Source organism: Pteronotus mesoamericanus, unplaced genomic scaffold (genome assembly GCF_021234165.1).
Source record: "Pteronotus mesoamericanus isolate MK-2021 breed Mesoamerican mustached bat unplaced genomic scaffold, CSHL_Meso_final scaffold_1186, whole genome shotgun sequence".
In the NCBI taxonomy this organism is placed as follows: domain Eukaryota; kingdom Metazoa; phylum Chordata; class Mammalia; order Chiroptera; family Mormoopidae; genus Pteronotus; species Pteronotus mesoamericanus.
Window position 1 is genome coordinate 14,650,338 of NW_026555302.1, and position 14,845 is coordinate 14,665,182.

The 14,845-nt window shown below is 59.8% G+C and overlaps 1 protein-coding gene across 2 annotated transcripts; it reads right to left on the minus strand.

Annotated features, from left to right (window-relative positions):
- Positions 1-317: 317 nt before the first annotated feature.
- On the minus strand, positions 318-14,044 carry MGST3 (microsomal glutathione S-transferase 3). Of its 2 annotated transcripts, XM_054587829.1 has the most exons (7): positions 13,917-14,044; positions 13,204-13,322; positions 3,976-4,099; positions 2,972-3,045; positions 2,216-2,273; positions 1,412-1,484; positions 318-552 (listed from the first exon to the last, which is right to left on the minus strand). In XM_054587829.1, exons 3-7 carry the CDS (start codon positions 4,090-4,092, stop codon positions 416-418), a joined length of 459 nt encoding a protein of 152 aa, XP_054443804.1. In that variant the 5' UTR covers positions 4,093-4,099; positions 13,204-13,322; positions 13,917-14,044; the 3' UTR covers positions 318-415. The 2 variants fall into 2 exon arrangements, with proteins under 2 accessions (XP_054443804.1, XP_054443803.1); XM_054587828.1 differs by lacking the exon at positions 13,204-13,322.
- Between the last annotated feature and the right edge of the window lie 801 nt (positions 14,045-14,845).

Below are 14,845 nucleotides of genomic sequence, written 5' to 3' on the forward strand. Positions count from 1 at the left end.
TGACAACCTTTCAGGTGGCAGGCAGGTGCTCAATGTGCTGAGCCACACCAGCCAGGGCTCAAGAGCGATTTTTAAAACTTTTCATTGCCATCCTATGTATCAGCCATCACAGGTCCTCACTAGAGCGAAGGCTTTCCTCCCTGAGCCCCGGTGTTCCACAGCTGCGAAAGACGCCGTGCCCGTGAACTGGCTACCACACTCACCTTCCGGTCCACCAGCGCGCCCCGCCCCCGCGGCCCCGCCCCCGCGGCCCCCGCCCCCGCCCGGAGTCAGGCCCTCAAGAGGAAATAATCGCAGAGTCAGGGTTACATTCGAGGCCGATGCCAGAGAAGTTTTATTATATTTAGAAAAAAAAAAGGAACTGGAAATAAAAGTTACTCAAAGTGAATGAGCACATTTAACCCCCTATACTTCTTTAATGGCAGCATTTGGACCCCCCGCCCAAGCCGGTTTTAACCCAGCCAAGATGCTGGAAGGCAGAGCACACGGTTGTGCCCATCAAGCCGAGGAGGGCGATGGAGCCCAGGGCGCCCCTGCTTCGCTTGCTGGGCTCTGGAAGAGAAGGAAAAGCAGGAGTTACCGGGAGGCGCCAGGAACACGGCGCTGTCCGCGTCCACGGAGCAGCCTCGCGGGGAGTTGGCGGGTGCACAGGCCGCCTGGTCGGCCCGCCTTATGCAAAGCGCTGTGGCGCGGCGGGGCTGCTGGGACCTTAAAAAGAATTTCGGGATCATAACGGGAGCTGCTCTGATCCAGGACCCTGGCAGAGCTGCCCTCTTCTTTAAAGAGGTAAGTACAGCAAAAAACGCTGACGGTGAGGAGCGGGCGTCTGGAGTCAGCCTGCCTGGCTCCGAGTCCTGCCCCTGCACGCAGCTGCCCCACGGGGGCTCTGGGACCTGCAGAGAGGCTTAATCATTCTTTCTCTTTTTATTTAAAATTTTATTTATTTACTTTTAGAGACGGGGGAAGGGAGGGAGAAAGAGAGGGAGAGAAACATGGATGTGCCAGAGAAACATTGATTGCCTCTGACATGCTCCCAACTGGGGCCTGGCCTGCAACCCAGGCCTGTGCCCTGACCGGGAATTGAACCCGGCGCTCAGTCCACTGAGCCACACCAGCCTTAATCTTACTAAGCCTCAGTTTCCCCATCTATAAAAGAGGGTAATATCTATAGCACAGAGTTGTTGGAAGGTTTCAAATAGCAATAGGCAAAGTTCTTAGAACAGCAACTGGCACACAGAAAGTGCTCCGTGAAAGCAGTGTTTTGTTCCTATTCAAAGGTTAGTAAAAAGAAAGAAGGTAACAGGCCTTAAACATCAAGTTACATCCCCTTTCCTTAAAGCCCCCCTAGGACAGGAGACACAGTAGCCTCGGAGCTCCACTGTGTGTCCCCAGTGGGTGGCTGTGCACTGACCTCCTGTGTAGTAGCCATAGGCGTAAAGGACTCGTCCAACAATCCAGGCCATGCCCAAGCCCGAGGCTATTCGCTGCAAAGGAAAAAAAAGGGGCTAAGTTAGTGTTTGCGTTCAGGGAACAGAAAGATCTGTCTGCACGGCCCTCTAGGGCCGACTGCACAGCGTTTTAGCGCAAAGTTCACCCCTTCGCTCCCTGGGGCGGGGGTCCCTGCCCTGGCGGGTCATGAGCTGCGGACGGGTCCTTGGCGGTTGGCACCAGCCGGGGACTATGCAGCTTTCCTACCAGCAGTGGGAACACCTGCGATTGGTTGGAATCGGTTAAGGGGAGACACTTCCTGTCCAAGGCAGGACTCAAATGCCAGTAATCAGCGCAGACCAACCCCCCGCCCCCTCCCACCTCTAACGGGCTACGTCATACACTCAGGTGCCTGCAGGTCAGGTCTGCAAAACCAGGTGTCAGCCTGGGAGGTCCCCCTGGGAACCTCCTGTGATCAGCAAATGTCTGTCGCACAAAGAGTGAATATGCAAAGCAAAACACCTGCAGACACAAGCCTTCTAGAGTCACACCTGGGTTCAAATTCTGACCCTTCTACCCTGTAGCTATTTGACCGTGAGAAAGTTACAGGGTATCCAAGATGTTGCCCCTCCTCTGTAAAAAAAAAAAAAAAAAAAAAAAAAAAAAAGCAGGGGAAAGCCTACCTACTCTAAAGAACTCTGTAAGAAGCAAGTGAATGTTACTTGTCTTACACACACAGTGCTTAGGTGGCACACGCGGTGTCAGACGGAAGCCCGGATGAACTCACCGGGTGGTACACGCCCCCCACGGCCAGGAAGAACAGGAAGGGAGGGTACACTTCCAACCTGCAGACGAGAGGAAAGGCGCTGCTGAAAAGGTGCCCCGGGAAGCATGTTCATGTAAAATGGGGAGCCCTTTACCTTTTTCTTTGCCAAGTTAGACACCAGAGAGTGAAATAAACACTGTCCGGGGGAAGACCCGGCCCCTGACCCACCTCTGAGATCAGAGGCAGCTGAGAAACCGGAGTGAAAGCCCACCCCTCTGACAGGTGACTCAGCGCGTGCTCAGGGGCCCCCCCCCCCCGGGGCCAGGAGACTCGACGTCTCTTTGGCGGGGACGTGCCACGCACCCATTGAGGTCAGTACGACGCTAGGGGCCGTCCTGAAAAGATTACCCAGAGTCCCCCCCTTCCATCACTCTTCACTTTGCTTAACATTCAGTCTGTTCACTTACAAGCTTTTTTAAAAAATAAGATTTTATTTATTTATTTATTTTAGAGGGGGAAGGAGGGGAGAAAGGGAGAGAAACATCAGTGCGGTTGCCTCTCCCGCGCCCCCTGCGGGGGACCTGGCCCGCAGCCCAGGCCGGTGCCCTAACTGGGGATCAGCCGGGCGACCCTTTGGTGCACAGGCCGGCACTCAGTCCACTGAGTCTCACCAGCCAGGGCCACTTACAAGTTTTTTAAGGGACACTTTCAATCGGCACCATCGCTGTGACAAACGGGGCAGTCAAGGCCGGGCGCGGCGCCCGCGGCCCCACTCACGTGTTCTGGTGGGCTCGCTGGATGCAGTTGAAGAGGTGTCCGTTCTCCGGGTCCATGCTGTACATGGTGGGGTACTGTGGACACAGGGGCTTGCTGGTCAGACGTCAAGACAGCCGCCGTCGACCGCCAGATACTCTACCCCCACGCGCCTCCTGCCGGACCCCCGGTAGGTGACCGATGCCTGCTCAGTACTAGCGGCAACGGGCTGGGTTCCCAGAGGCATCTGTGATCGGGTCTGTGAGCGCCCGGCACTAAGGGACAGGGGCAGCTCGTGCGAAGCCGGCACGCCCCGTTTCTCACGCACTCCAAAGACAGCCCAGGGAAGCTGCCCCGCGTCACCAGCTGCCCCAGCCTTGCAAGAGGCCCCTCCGTGGGGGACAGGCACAGAGGGTAGGAGAGTGTTAACAGACGTGTCCATTTAAAAAAAAAAAAACCAACCGAGAAACTAGATATGAAAACATTAAAAGAGGCTTTCAACGGGGGAGTCTCATTGTCAGTTACTAAACAGAAATGGACACCTCGATGTTCTCGCCGGGGACAACCTCAGTGGCCGCCCCCCGGCCCAGCCCGGACCATCAGAGGCGTCTGAGAGGCCTCCTCCCCGCGCCCTGCACCGCGGCCCCAGCTCACACAGCCCCGCGCGTTCTCGACCCGGGAGGCAGAACGGCACCGGAGGCGGCCACACCAGGCGACAACGCGGCCGTTGCACCCTCGTTAGAAAGCAGCGCCCTTCCTGGCAAAGAGCGCCGGCCCAAGGCAGCCTGGTCTCCTGCCAGCCCACCTGGCCTTTCTACAGAGGGGGCCACAGGGAGCCAGGCAGAAACCGCTCCCAGCGAGACCCCAGATTCTCGCCCCCTTCCTGCCGGGAAGGGGCGGAGTTTGCAACAGGGCCAGCCCCGGCGTGGCCACCGCTGAGGGCCCCTTGGAGCCTCCCCTGTGCCTCCGGGATGCGAGACCAGCTCTCACCCGGGCAAGCCCAGGCCCGCGCCGTGTGCGCCACTCACCTCCACCTTGTACTTCTTGCGGGCCTTGGAGACGTTGATGGCGAGGTGAGCGACCATGATGAAGCTGGCGGCGCCGGTCAGAACCACGAACCCGTACTCCTTGGAGAGGACGGCCATCTTGACTCTGGGGGACAAGGTACAGGTGAGGCAGGGGCACGGCCGGAGCGCGCACACCGGCCGGGCAGAGGGGCGCGTGAACGATGCGTCGAGGAGGTGGCTGGGGATACTGCTGTGTGTCACCCAAGGGTGCGACATTCACACAAAGTTCCCGGTCTTATGGTCCGGTTTCTCTCATGCCCGCGTGCTTGGATCTGCCCGACATTTGGGAGGTGTATCGAACATCTGAGCTGCTTGTGAGGGGCGTCCACGCGCCCCATCTCCAGGACGGGGCCTCAGTGAAAAGGGCCGTGTCCACCCTCCGCACAGGCGTCCCCTGCTGGCCACACCTCCGGCCGTCCTGTGTGGCCGCAGGGGGCGAGGACACGGGCTGCCCTCTGGGCCGACGCCCCACCCTGCTTCTGAAGGGTCATTTTCAAAGCGCAGGGAGTCAGCTCAGAACGGAAGAGCGGGCTGTGCTCCGAGCTCCTCTTTGAAAACGGATGATGACAGCTTCGCGCGCTGCCCGGTGGCCTCGGGATGGGGCATAGCAGGGCCACTGGGCCACTTCCAATAAGCTCTCACTGTGTCACCAGCTGCCTGTTTAAGAACAGTGACACTGAGCACATTTGGCTTAGGTTAAAGTTTGCAAGTCGGGAGTCGGCTTCCAGAACCAAACCTGCAGACGGGGTGCCGGGCCCCTGCCACGTGGGGGCGCCTTGTGTTTGGGCAGGACTTTCCGGGTTCCTTTCACTCTCTCCCCAAACCCCATCACTCCATTTTACACACGAGGAAGGCGGGGGGAGCGGAGATAAGGCCAGGGCGCATTTTAGGGTTCGTCCCCAAATCCAGCGCGCCCAGGCAGAGCCTCTGCTGGCGTTTGGTGGCTTCGTCCTTCGCCTCTGCTCTTCCGATGTGCGGGGGCGCAGGGTCGGAGAGGCCGGGTGGCCGGGCCAGCGCCTCCTGAGCAGGAGTCAGCGGCAGGCGGCGAACCCCCGGCAGCAAGCGCTCAGAGGCCTAGAGCCAGAATCCAGGGTGTGCAAGGCGGCTCCTCCCCGAAAGCAGAAGAATCGCAGTCGGGGGGGTTCAACCCAGCGACCGCCGCGCCCCTCGCACTTGGCTAAGGCGATGGGGGGCAGCGGGGTGGTGTGTGTGTGCAGAGTCCTGGGGGGGAGTGGGAGACGGCCTGCCCTCCCTGAGGCAGCTTCGTGTGCCGCGCGCTCACATGGAGCCGCGCTCTGCGGAGGCCCACGCTGGCGGACGCCTCTGTGCCAAGCACGGCTGTGTGCTCCCAGGTTCCTGTGGGACCTGTGGAGCCACCTGCCACTCGGGGGGGCTTTTGGGAACGACGCCCTCCAACTGAGGCGATGTTCGTCGCCTGGCGCTGCCCACAGTGAAGGAAGCGCCCTGCCTATTTAAGTTTTCTTTAGTTTCCCCTCCAAAGTCCCTGTTGAAACAACAGAAGCAACTGATGTCTGGGCTACTTGGGAGGAGGTCGTCAGAACCCAGAAAGGCTCTGTCCCCACGGCTGCTGAAAGCACACAGCCAGCAGGGACTGAAAACGGGGGAGGCTTGTCCTCGAGGGAAAGAGTCAGCTTAATTCACTCAGGATTCCAAACACCTTTGTCACCTGAATTCTTTTTTTCCTAGGAATCTGGGGCAAGGAGAGGGACATTTCCAGGCCTTAGAGATGGGCCTTTGCAGCTCAGTCCGGTGCGCGCACTGGGACAGGGGCGGGGGTACGGGCAGGGAGGCGGGGCCCCCAGGAGCCGCGCCAGGCAGTCACGGCCAGCTCCGGCTCTGCCCGCCCGCCCCGCAGCGGAGACAGCTTCCGGCGCCCGCTCCGAGGCTGATAAGTGGCGCCTGCCCTATCTCTGGCAGCGGCGCTCCCCTGCTCTGTCCCAGTAGCCCGTCCATCTGCCCCACCAGATACGGTGCTCGGGTGGGGGCTCCGCCCCAGGCTCTGCTCTCTACCGGCTGCTGACACGCAGCCCCGTCCAGGCGCCCTCTCGGGCTCCGCCTTAGCCACCGGCTTGTCTGCGACCCGCCATCCAGTGCTCAAGGATGTACGTTAAAACTCCTGGTTTGTATAAATGCGATTGTGTTCAGGGGCATGCAGGGTGGGGCCAAAGCAGGTCTGCTCGTGTGCAAAGTCACACGAGAATAAAAAACGATACAAGAATAAACCCCGTGGTGCACCCGACAGCATCTGGCTGGCGCTGGGGCCGGGGGGTGCGCAGCACGGCCTGGCCGCGGGCTGCTGATGCGCTCGATGTTGTCTGCGCCTGTTGGCTGATGACTGCACCGGAAACCTCTCTGGTTCAAAGACATTCACCTTGGCACTATTTATAATCACAAATGCGGAAACAGTACAGACGTCCGGGCAACAAGGACCAAAGGAATGACGCGATGCACACTAGCGATGAAAATGGGGCATCCAAAAATAGCAGCTGGCGGAACAGGGTTAGCATATATAGCATCCGAGGTAAGAAAATCCCGTGTATGTGTAGGGTCTTAGTTTTCTCAATAATAGAAGACGATTAAAGAAGAAAATATCAAAATCATAGCCTACTTATTTCTAGATGGCTGAGTTGTAGACCTTCCTTTGCACTTTTCTAAAGTTTCCAGAAGGAGCAAATATATACCCAAAAAGGTCTATAAAAGTGTCCTGGCAACAACCGGCCACGAGGCGGTGGGGACAGGCAGTGTGTCTGGATGGCACAGACCCCCCGCCTGACCTCCAGCTTGAGTCCTGACTCCCGCTCCGCGGTCACCGGGCAGCTTCGCGGGGAGAACACTGCTGGGGGTCCGACCTGGATCAGAACCTGGCCCTCACGCTTCCCAGCTGCGTCCTGGGAAACAGTAGCTCTTTCGGCTGCCGGCCTCCAGCTGGTTAAGTGGAGACAGTAATGGCGCCCGCCCCGCTCTGCGGGCGTGAGGAGCAGATGCAGGCAGAGGCTGCGCCCCAACGCGAGGCCAACACTCGGCAAGTCTCATAAACGCTTCATTTCGGGTCTGTTAACACACACCGGTGCTCTGTCGGCCGGCTTTGCCCTGACTCCGTTATAAGAGGAGATGTTTGAACAAACGACAGTGGATGTACATTTAAGCATTCATCATTTAGAAGTGCTGTTTTAAAACAGCCAACCTAGTTTAGAGCTACATGTATTCCCCCCGTTTCTGAACCCTGAGTAGCCAGCTGTGTCCAAATACGCCATCTAAAAAACAGGGATATTTAGGAGGAAACATCTTTCCAGGGCCGACTCTGGAAAAAGCAAAATGCGTCCATTCAGCCCATCCCTGCGCTGGGGTGAGCGTGCGTGCATTTACCTGTCCTCGTTTACCTACGCCTCCTGCGCACCCTCCACTGGGCCGGGCTGCAGGTGAGGGGGGTCACAGCCAGACTCGGGGCCCCGCCCTCGCGAGGCTCATTTCTAGTGGGGGAAGCAGAAAATAAGCAAGCAGACAGCCCATTCCATACCCTTCCCGTCACAGCAATGGTCAGAAACTCGGTTCCGGAAGCCCCCACAAGACGGAAACCGAACGGGTGGGGGAGCGGCAGGCGGCGTTCTTGTGCGGCTGTGGGCTTCCAGCCGGCGGTCCCCAGCGGGCAGGAGGCGGCCTAACAGGGCGCTTGGGAGGAGAGCAAACAGAAGGTCTGAAGAAGGGTCCCTGAAACCTGGGAATCATTCCGTCTAGTTTTTCTTTTTTTAATCCTCACCTGAAGGGATGGAGATATATAGATACATAGATATAAAATTTGTATTGATTTTAAAGAGAGAGGAAAGGAGGGAGGGAGGGAACAGAGGAGGGGGGGAGAGAGAGAGAGAGAGAGAGAGAGAGAGAGAGACATGGATCGGTTGCCTCTGACATGTGCCTTGACCAGGGATGGAATAAGCGACCTTTCGGTGTGCAGGACCGCGTTCCAACCGAGCCACCGGCCAGGGCAGTTTCTCTCGTTTAATTGGACGCCCTCTGTCACTGAGTGCAGAGGAGAGATGCCCTGGGGGACAGTCTCACCCCGGCCAGGCTGGAATGCAGGGCTCACGGCCCCGCCCTCGCCGGTGGGGACACTGCTGGGAGACCAGACGGCGAGGCTGAGCCGGCCTGGGCCTGTGCGCACGCTCGGCCTCCACGCGCTGGGGACACCGAGTTTCTCTACAAATGGGCGAATACTGACCGTGACCGTCACCGGACGGTGTGAGGGATTCAGTGACGTCAACTAGGTACAAACAAAGCACTGATCCAAACACCAAGACACTGTACACAGTGGTGAGGGCACACGCGTGTCTGTCCACGTAAGAAATACATGCCCTAAATAAGGAGGTACAGACTTTTCTACCCATCAATGATGTGCTTTGACTTAGATGTTAGTTCAGATGCTGCTTGGAATACAAATTTGCCAAGGGCTGGTCTACTCAGGCTCCCAAGGGGAGCGGGGGTCCTGGCGCGGACAGCACACCGAGTCTGAGAACACGGGATTCCTTTATTCCACCACAATGTACAGGCCCTGCTCTCTGCCAGGCCCGGTTTAGGTGTGGGGGCTCGGCGTGAGCAAGATGGGGTCTCTGCCTACAAGGCCCGGCCCTTCTCGAGATGATGAAAGTCAGACAGCAAACACGACTCACCCCAGGAGAGCAGCCTGTGCCGCGGGGAGCACACGCGGCACAGGTAAGGGCCAGGCTGCTCTCCTGGGGGCACGTGGGCCTCTGTGCTGCACCGGCGGCTGCCTGGAGGGGGAAGAGGCCGCCGCACCACACCCCTGGAGAAGAGTGCGCCCATCAGAACCGCGAGAGCGAAGGGAGCAAGGGCCCTGGCCCGCGGTGGGGGCAGCAGGAGGTGAGGGGAGAGGGGGCCGCCCGATTACGAGAGGGTCTTTACAGCCATGCACTAGTCACCTGTTCCTGCGTCTCCCTCCAGGGCCCGAGACGAGAGGCGCAGACCCCGGATGGAAGGGAAGAGGGAGCTCTGACGAGGACGCCGTCCCCTCGGCTGAGACACAGGAGCAGACTGCGGATGCCCCTGGCTTTGCTTACGGACCTCCGTCTGAGAGCAGCCTTTACGGGGCAGGCGGAAGGCGGAAGGCGCAAGCGGGCGGAGGGGCAGGCCCGCCTCCTCGGCCGGCCCACTGTCCAGTCCTGTCCGCACGACCGGCTGGCACGCCCGGCCCCTGCCTGGGGAAGCCTCCCCCGCCCCCCCCCGCAAGACCCGCCCTCATGGCCCCACCTCGGCCTGCCCAACAGTGCAGGCTCTTGTCCCACCCCATCCGTGGGCTGCTTCCCCTGCCCCCGAACTCATTCCACGGGGCGCGGAGGCCCGAGGCAGTTCTGCAGAACAGGCTCCCTCCAGCGAAGCCCCGCACGCTCCCTCCCGCCCGGCATGTCCGCCAAAGGCGGCCTCTGCGTTCCACTCCGAGGACCGTGGGCTCCAAACCACACAGGTGGGGAAGACAGCGCAGTAGCTTCTGGGGACGGGCCCTCATCGGTCTAACCTGTGATGGCCACTCGATTCCCAGCTCCCTCCCCACGTGCCCCCTCCCCCTCCAGGGAGCTGGAGTTCAAGGCTCACGCCCACAGACAGGAGGCTCACTATGCTGAGCTTGGCTTGAGGCTGCCTCCCTCCTCCTGTGAGGCAGGCGCCCCTGACTTTCTGAGCACGTGGCCACATGACCTCAAACGAAAGGGCTCTCTAGGGGTCCGGTGGGGCCACCAGCTCGCTCCTGATGAATTTTCCGCCGGCACACCCTTCGCGAAGGCACAACCCCAAGTCAGGAGGACAAAGGTCTGTCCCTTTTAGAGACAGCTGTGCCGTAATCCAAATATATTCAGCTTTGTGGTTAAATAGCCACCAACTGGTCCTAGGACGTATTCAAGTTTCACAGGCCATTTGAATCCTGACCCTTGGGACTCAGGGCTGGAGTTCGATCCTGCCCCGGGGGCCGGGGAGGGGCGGGTGGCTGGGTGCTCAGGTCCGCGCAGCTTCCGGGTCAGCGGCTGTCTGCGCTGGCTCCCTTCAGACCCGGGAAGCAAACTGCCTGCTGCCCCCTCTCTGGAGCGTGACCTCCGTGGAAAGGCACTGAACACACATGTCTGCGTGGACCCACATGTCTGTCCCATGGGAAAGCTGGGACTCTCGCTCGCCAGGGATCTGGGGAGAGGAGGATCTGCAACAGGACAGAGCGGATCCCGGGCTCCTCTGCTGGTGCGATGGCACTTTCCCCAGGCAGATTTGTGACATGAAAGACTTGACAGGAAGGGGCGAGAGTTCCTTGATGTGGGCGTTTCACCTAGAAGCCCCAGGCCACACTGGACCCTCTGGAGCCTGGCCTCCCAGGGAAGTGGGGCCAGGGACAGTCCGGGGAATAGTCTCTGCTCGAGGGCGGTGGCCTCAGGGGCTGGGGGAGAAGCCACCGGAGGAGAAGAAAATAAAAATCTCAATGCTCCCTTCCATGGGGCTGATTTGTTCAAGTCACCACTGGACAAAGCATTTACCTACGGGGACTGCTTGCCTGAGGCCCATCCCTGCCACCCTCTTCGGCGCTGCTCAGGGCAGCTCCTCTCCTTCCGGAACCAAGCCCTGCTCAACGCCCCTACTCAACAGAGTGCTCCCCGGGAGGGGCGGGCCCCGGCGGCGCTCCAGACCGGAAGGAGGGACACGGACAAGTGGAGGGACAGAGCTCGGAGGGCCGTGGAACAGGAGGGGCGGACTGAGGCGAAGGCTCCGTGGGACAGATGCCATGATGTGTGAGCGAACGCGGGCAGGGAACACTGCAAGCACACGCGGGGAAGACGGAGACAGGGGACCCGTGTGTCAGGGCAGTGAGCGGACTGCAGGGAGAGCGGCTGCAGCAATCACTACTGTTCCCAGTACTTATCACCAGCGCGTGTATCACAGGCCGCACCTTCGGAGGAGTCCCCCAGCCTTAACTCATTACGGCCCTGGCGGCGGCCCCGTGGGGGGGCTGCTGCTTGCACCTTGCAAAGGAGGGAACAGCCTCAGGGAGGCTCAGCCATCGGCCCTGGGTCACACGGCCGTCACAGGGACAGCCTGGGCTCACGCAGCCAGGCCGCCTGGTGTGAGGGCCTGTGCCCTCAGTCCCAGGTGGCCTGGCCAGTGGGAACCACTGTTGACCTCACCTGCTCTCCTGAGCACACTATTAGCAAGAAGAGAAAGCTAATAATTAACTCTAAATCTGTGACTAATTAAAGCCTGAGAGCTTTCTAAATAGGAAGGAAAAAAAAAATACCTTGAAAAAGGTCCAGAAAGTAACTTAAAAAAATATTGAGTGTCGGTATTATGACAAACAAGGAGAGGTTACAGGAAGGAAAAACGCCCTCCGGCCTCTGAGGCACCCAGGTTTGCAAGGAGCCAGGCGCAGAGGGACTGGCCCTCTGTTTCTGCAACCTGTCCCTACCTGGCATTAGACAGGAACTGAAGTCCCCAGGGAAACACAACCCTGATTCCCAGAGGAGGGAAGGGGGAAAAAACAATCTCGAATGGGTCACACTGACACCACCTGGATTTTCCATCCCAAGAGACACGGCGGGTGGCCGTCAAGTCCCAGCAGCCGCAGGTCCCCACTGGGTACCAGCCGCCAGGAGGGAAGGACCCGCCCGGGCTGCTGGCTCCCGCCCAGGACAGGAGTCTAACTGTCCACGCCTGTCTGTGCCAGTCACTCACATTTCTCGGCCTGGAGAGATCAAACATCACTTATTTTAAAAAGTGTCCTAAGGCACCCAAATATTAGAACCCGAGTCTCGCTAATAAACAGGTCAACTCCAGAAGGAGACTTGGGGAGGCGGGCCCCAAGGTTCCAAATGCTGAAATCCATAAAGGTATTTGCACACGTCTGTGGAAGGCCGCACACCTGTCCCGCCTCCTTGTTGCTGCTGTCCCCACGACACTAGGCAGCTCGGCCCTGCACAAGAGGGCGTGGGAAACTCGGGAATTCTATTGCACACAGCAGTCGCCTCCCTGGCAGCTGCTAGATCCTTCTTTCCAGGAGGATGGTATACTCATGGGGGGGGGGGAAGCCGTAAGTCCGTTGCAAAAACCGTAGCAGCCTATCCTTTTAAGCAAACATTGCCTTAAAAATGCAAAACGGTCCACGGTCACACACGGCTAGCAATGGCGTTCCGAGTGTGGATTCAGAATATTTAAAGACAAATACAGGGGACAGGATATTTCAATGCAGGATATTCAGGAAGGATGACTCTCTGACAGGTCGATGTGTCATCCGTGTCGTTCCAGGCGTTTCAGGGGCTCTTCAGCACTTCTCTCGATCATGGGCTACGGCCCTCCTTTTCCGTCCCCTCTGTCCACTTGCTGTCCTCCTGATAGAAGGTTCCCTTTCGCGACTCGCTCCTTGGAGAGCCCGGCCACCAGGAGCCCTTCTAAATGCGGGGAGACTGCCCTTCTGTTTTGTCCCTTCATGTAAGGAAGCCTGGGGTGCAGTTTCTACGGCTAGCCACGGCGTCTCTCTCTACCAGCCCTGTTTTATATATAGTGACATCGGCTGGGGAGGGGGAAGATGCATGACAAAGTTTTCTATTTCTGTGACGCTGTGTCAGGAGGGAAGCTTAACACCCATCTTCCAAGGGGCTGAAAAGTATTTGCTTGCATTTCGATGCCGGCTCGACTGGACTCCCTTACACTGAACCCCTGGGAGGATAAACACTCGGGATCCCCGGACCCAGGCAGTTGGGATGAGCCACATTCATCGAAGTACATTCACTGAACTGAATTCACGGAACTAAACAAAACTCTGCCTGTCACGTTGACCAGTACCCGTGGGAGCCTCCCCACACTGCAGGCCCTCGGTGACCTCAGGTCTCCCAAGGGAAGCCCTGCTCCAGCCCGCAGGCACACGCAGGCACAGAGGTGGCTACACCCCGACGCCGGTGGCAGTTCTGCGTGACCACGCCTAGGACCACGCCTAGGTCCCGGCACCTCTGCAGAGCGGTAAGCGTCCTTCATCCAGGGCACCCCACCCCCTCTCCTACCCAGCCTTCCGTCTCCGCTTTCCCTTCACCTCCTTTCCCACACTTGTTCCCTACGCTACAATGTAGCTCATAACCTCGTGACTCCCGCGGAAAGTATCAGCAGAGAAGCCACAACTCTGGGATGACTCACCATGGAGTCTCCAGGCCCTTCCACCGCCCCGCAGCGACACCACACAGGGGGAAGTTGTCAGAACTCCAAGGCAGAACCGTGAATGAAGATCCCGCCTCCTCCCGCGCACGGCTCCCGCTCTAAGGCAGAGGTAGGAAGTGCCTACTTTAAGGTTCCAAAGCAAATTGACCAATGCAATTTCCAATGCAAATTTCCGCGGAACGGGAGGATGACAAACACGGTGCCCTGGGGATTTCCCGAAGGTCCCTAGCAGCACAGCCACAGCTGCCGCGGGCGCCGCGCTCCAGGCCGCTGGAAACCCGGTGCTGCCGGCGGGCCTGCCCTGCCCACCGCCCCGCTGTGCCTGGCCGCCCATCCTCTGCAGCAGAGCTGCGGCCGGCAAGGTCGTGCGGGCTCGGGAGGCACGGCCGGCGGACAGGAGGAGAGGGAAGGAAGAAGGGACTTGGGAGGGTTGACCTTGAGAATCTCCGCGAGTTAGATGGCAGGGCCAGGCCCGGCTTAGACGCTGCAAACCCACCCCGCCCCGGGGAGGATGCAGGGCAGGTGCAGGGCGACGGGGATGGAAAGGTAGAAAGGACCTCCATCCAGGCAGGAGGGAGGAGAGGGCGAACGAGCGAGTCCGTATTCAGCTCGGGATGACAGGGTCGGGGCGGTGCCCAGAGCAGGGGCTAAAGTGGCCCCGAGGGCCGGCGCGCCTCGCTGCACGCACTCACCTGGATCACCTCAGAAGGGCTGGTGCACACCCCAAGTGCGCCGCGAAGTGTGTGTGTGTGTCTGCGCGTCTGTGGGTGCAGCGCCCCAGGCCTCGCGCAGGGTGGGGCGTGGCTCGAAAAGGCCCCGCCCACCCGCACGCAGGGCGCAGCGAGGCCCCGCCTCCAACGCGAGGCTCCCTTTGCGCCTTTGAATGACAGTTCTAAGCTCCTCGTTGCGAGCCAGAGACTGAAATGTCTTGCTCCTTACCGTTGCCCACAGATTTACCCATTCCACTCCCAAATTTATTTATGTAGTCCCGTCCACAAATGCCTTTGTAGCCATCTTTCCACAGTGACTCTGCCCGCCCATGCTTTCCGGGTTGGGTTTGCAGAACGGGCGCGCGTAGGTAGTTTGTCCTCAGTGCGGCCGCCGTAGCTTGCGTCTAGGCGCCCCGCGGCCAGCCCAGGCGCAGGCTGGTACGGCGCGTGCGCCAAGTAGGAGCGCGCTCGGCGGACGTGGGAAGGGAGCGGCCAGTGCGCCTCGTGTCGGGCAACTGCAGGGGCCGAGGGAAGGGGTTGAGGGCTCGGCAGGCCTGCACGTTTCCCGGAGAAATAAATGTTACTGTTATCACTGTTGTCGAGAGCCCGAGTCGAGCCCTGCCGTGTGGTGGCCGCGCCCGCCCAGGCTGCCTGTGCGCCGGCTCGGGGTCCCGCCCTCGCGGTTCTGTCTCGGGAACGGGCAGCACGGCCCCGGGGACCACAGACCCTTAATCGCACGCAGGCGCGCGGAGTCCCGTCTCGGGCGGACGCTGGGGCAGGACTCAGGACTCGCCCTGGCGCTGTGACTTCGGCTTGGCCCTGCGCTCCGACCCCCGCCTCCTGCCAGGGGGCCACCTCCGGGCCTCTCGGCCCCCTGTGGGCGCCAGGCCCCTGTGGGAGCTCCTGGGAGC

Excerpts from the sequence above, each read along its gene's own strand:
- MGST3 (XM_054587828.1), bottom strand. The coding sequence starts at position 4,092 with ATGGCCGTCCTCTCCAAGGAGTACGGGTTCGTGGTTCTGACCGGCGCC. Across the intron at positions 3,046-3,975 it reads GCAAGAAGTACAAGGTGGAG|TACCCCACCATGTACAGCAT; the intron begins GTGAGTGGCGCA and ends CTGTGTCCACAG. Across the intron at positions 553-1,411 it reads CTATGGCTACTACACAGGAG|AGCCCAGCAAGCGAAGCAGG; the intron begins GTCAGTGCACAG and ends CTTCTCTTCCAG.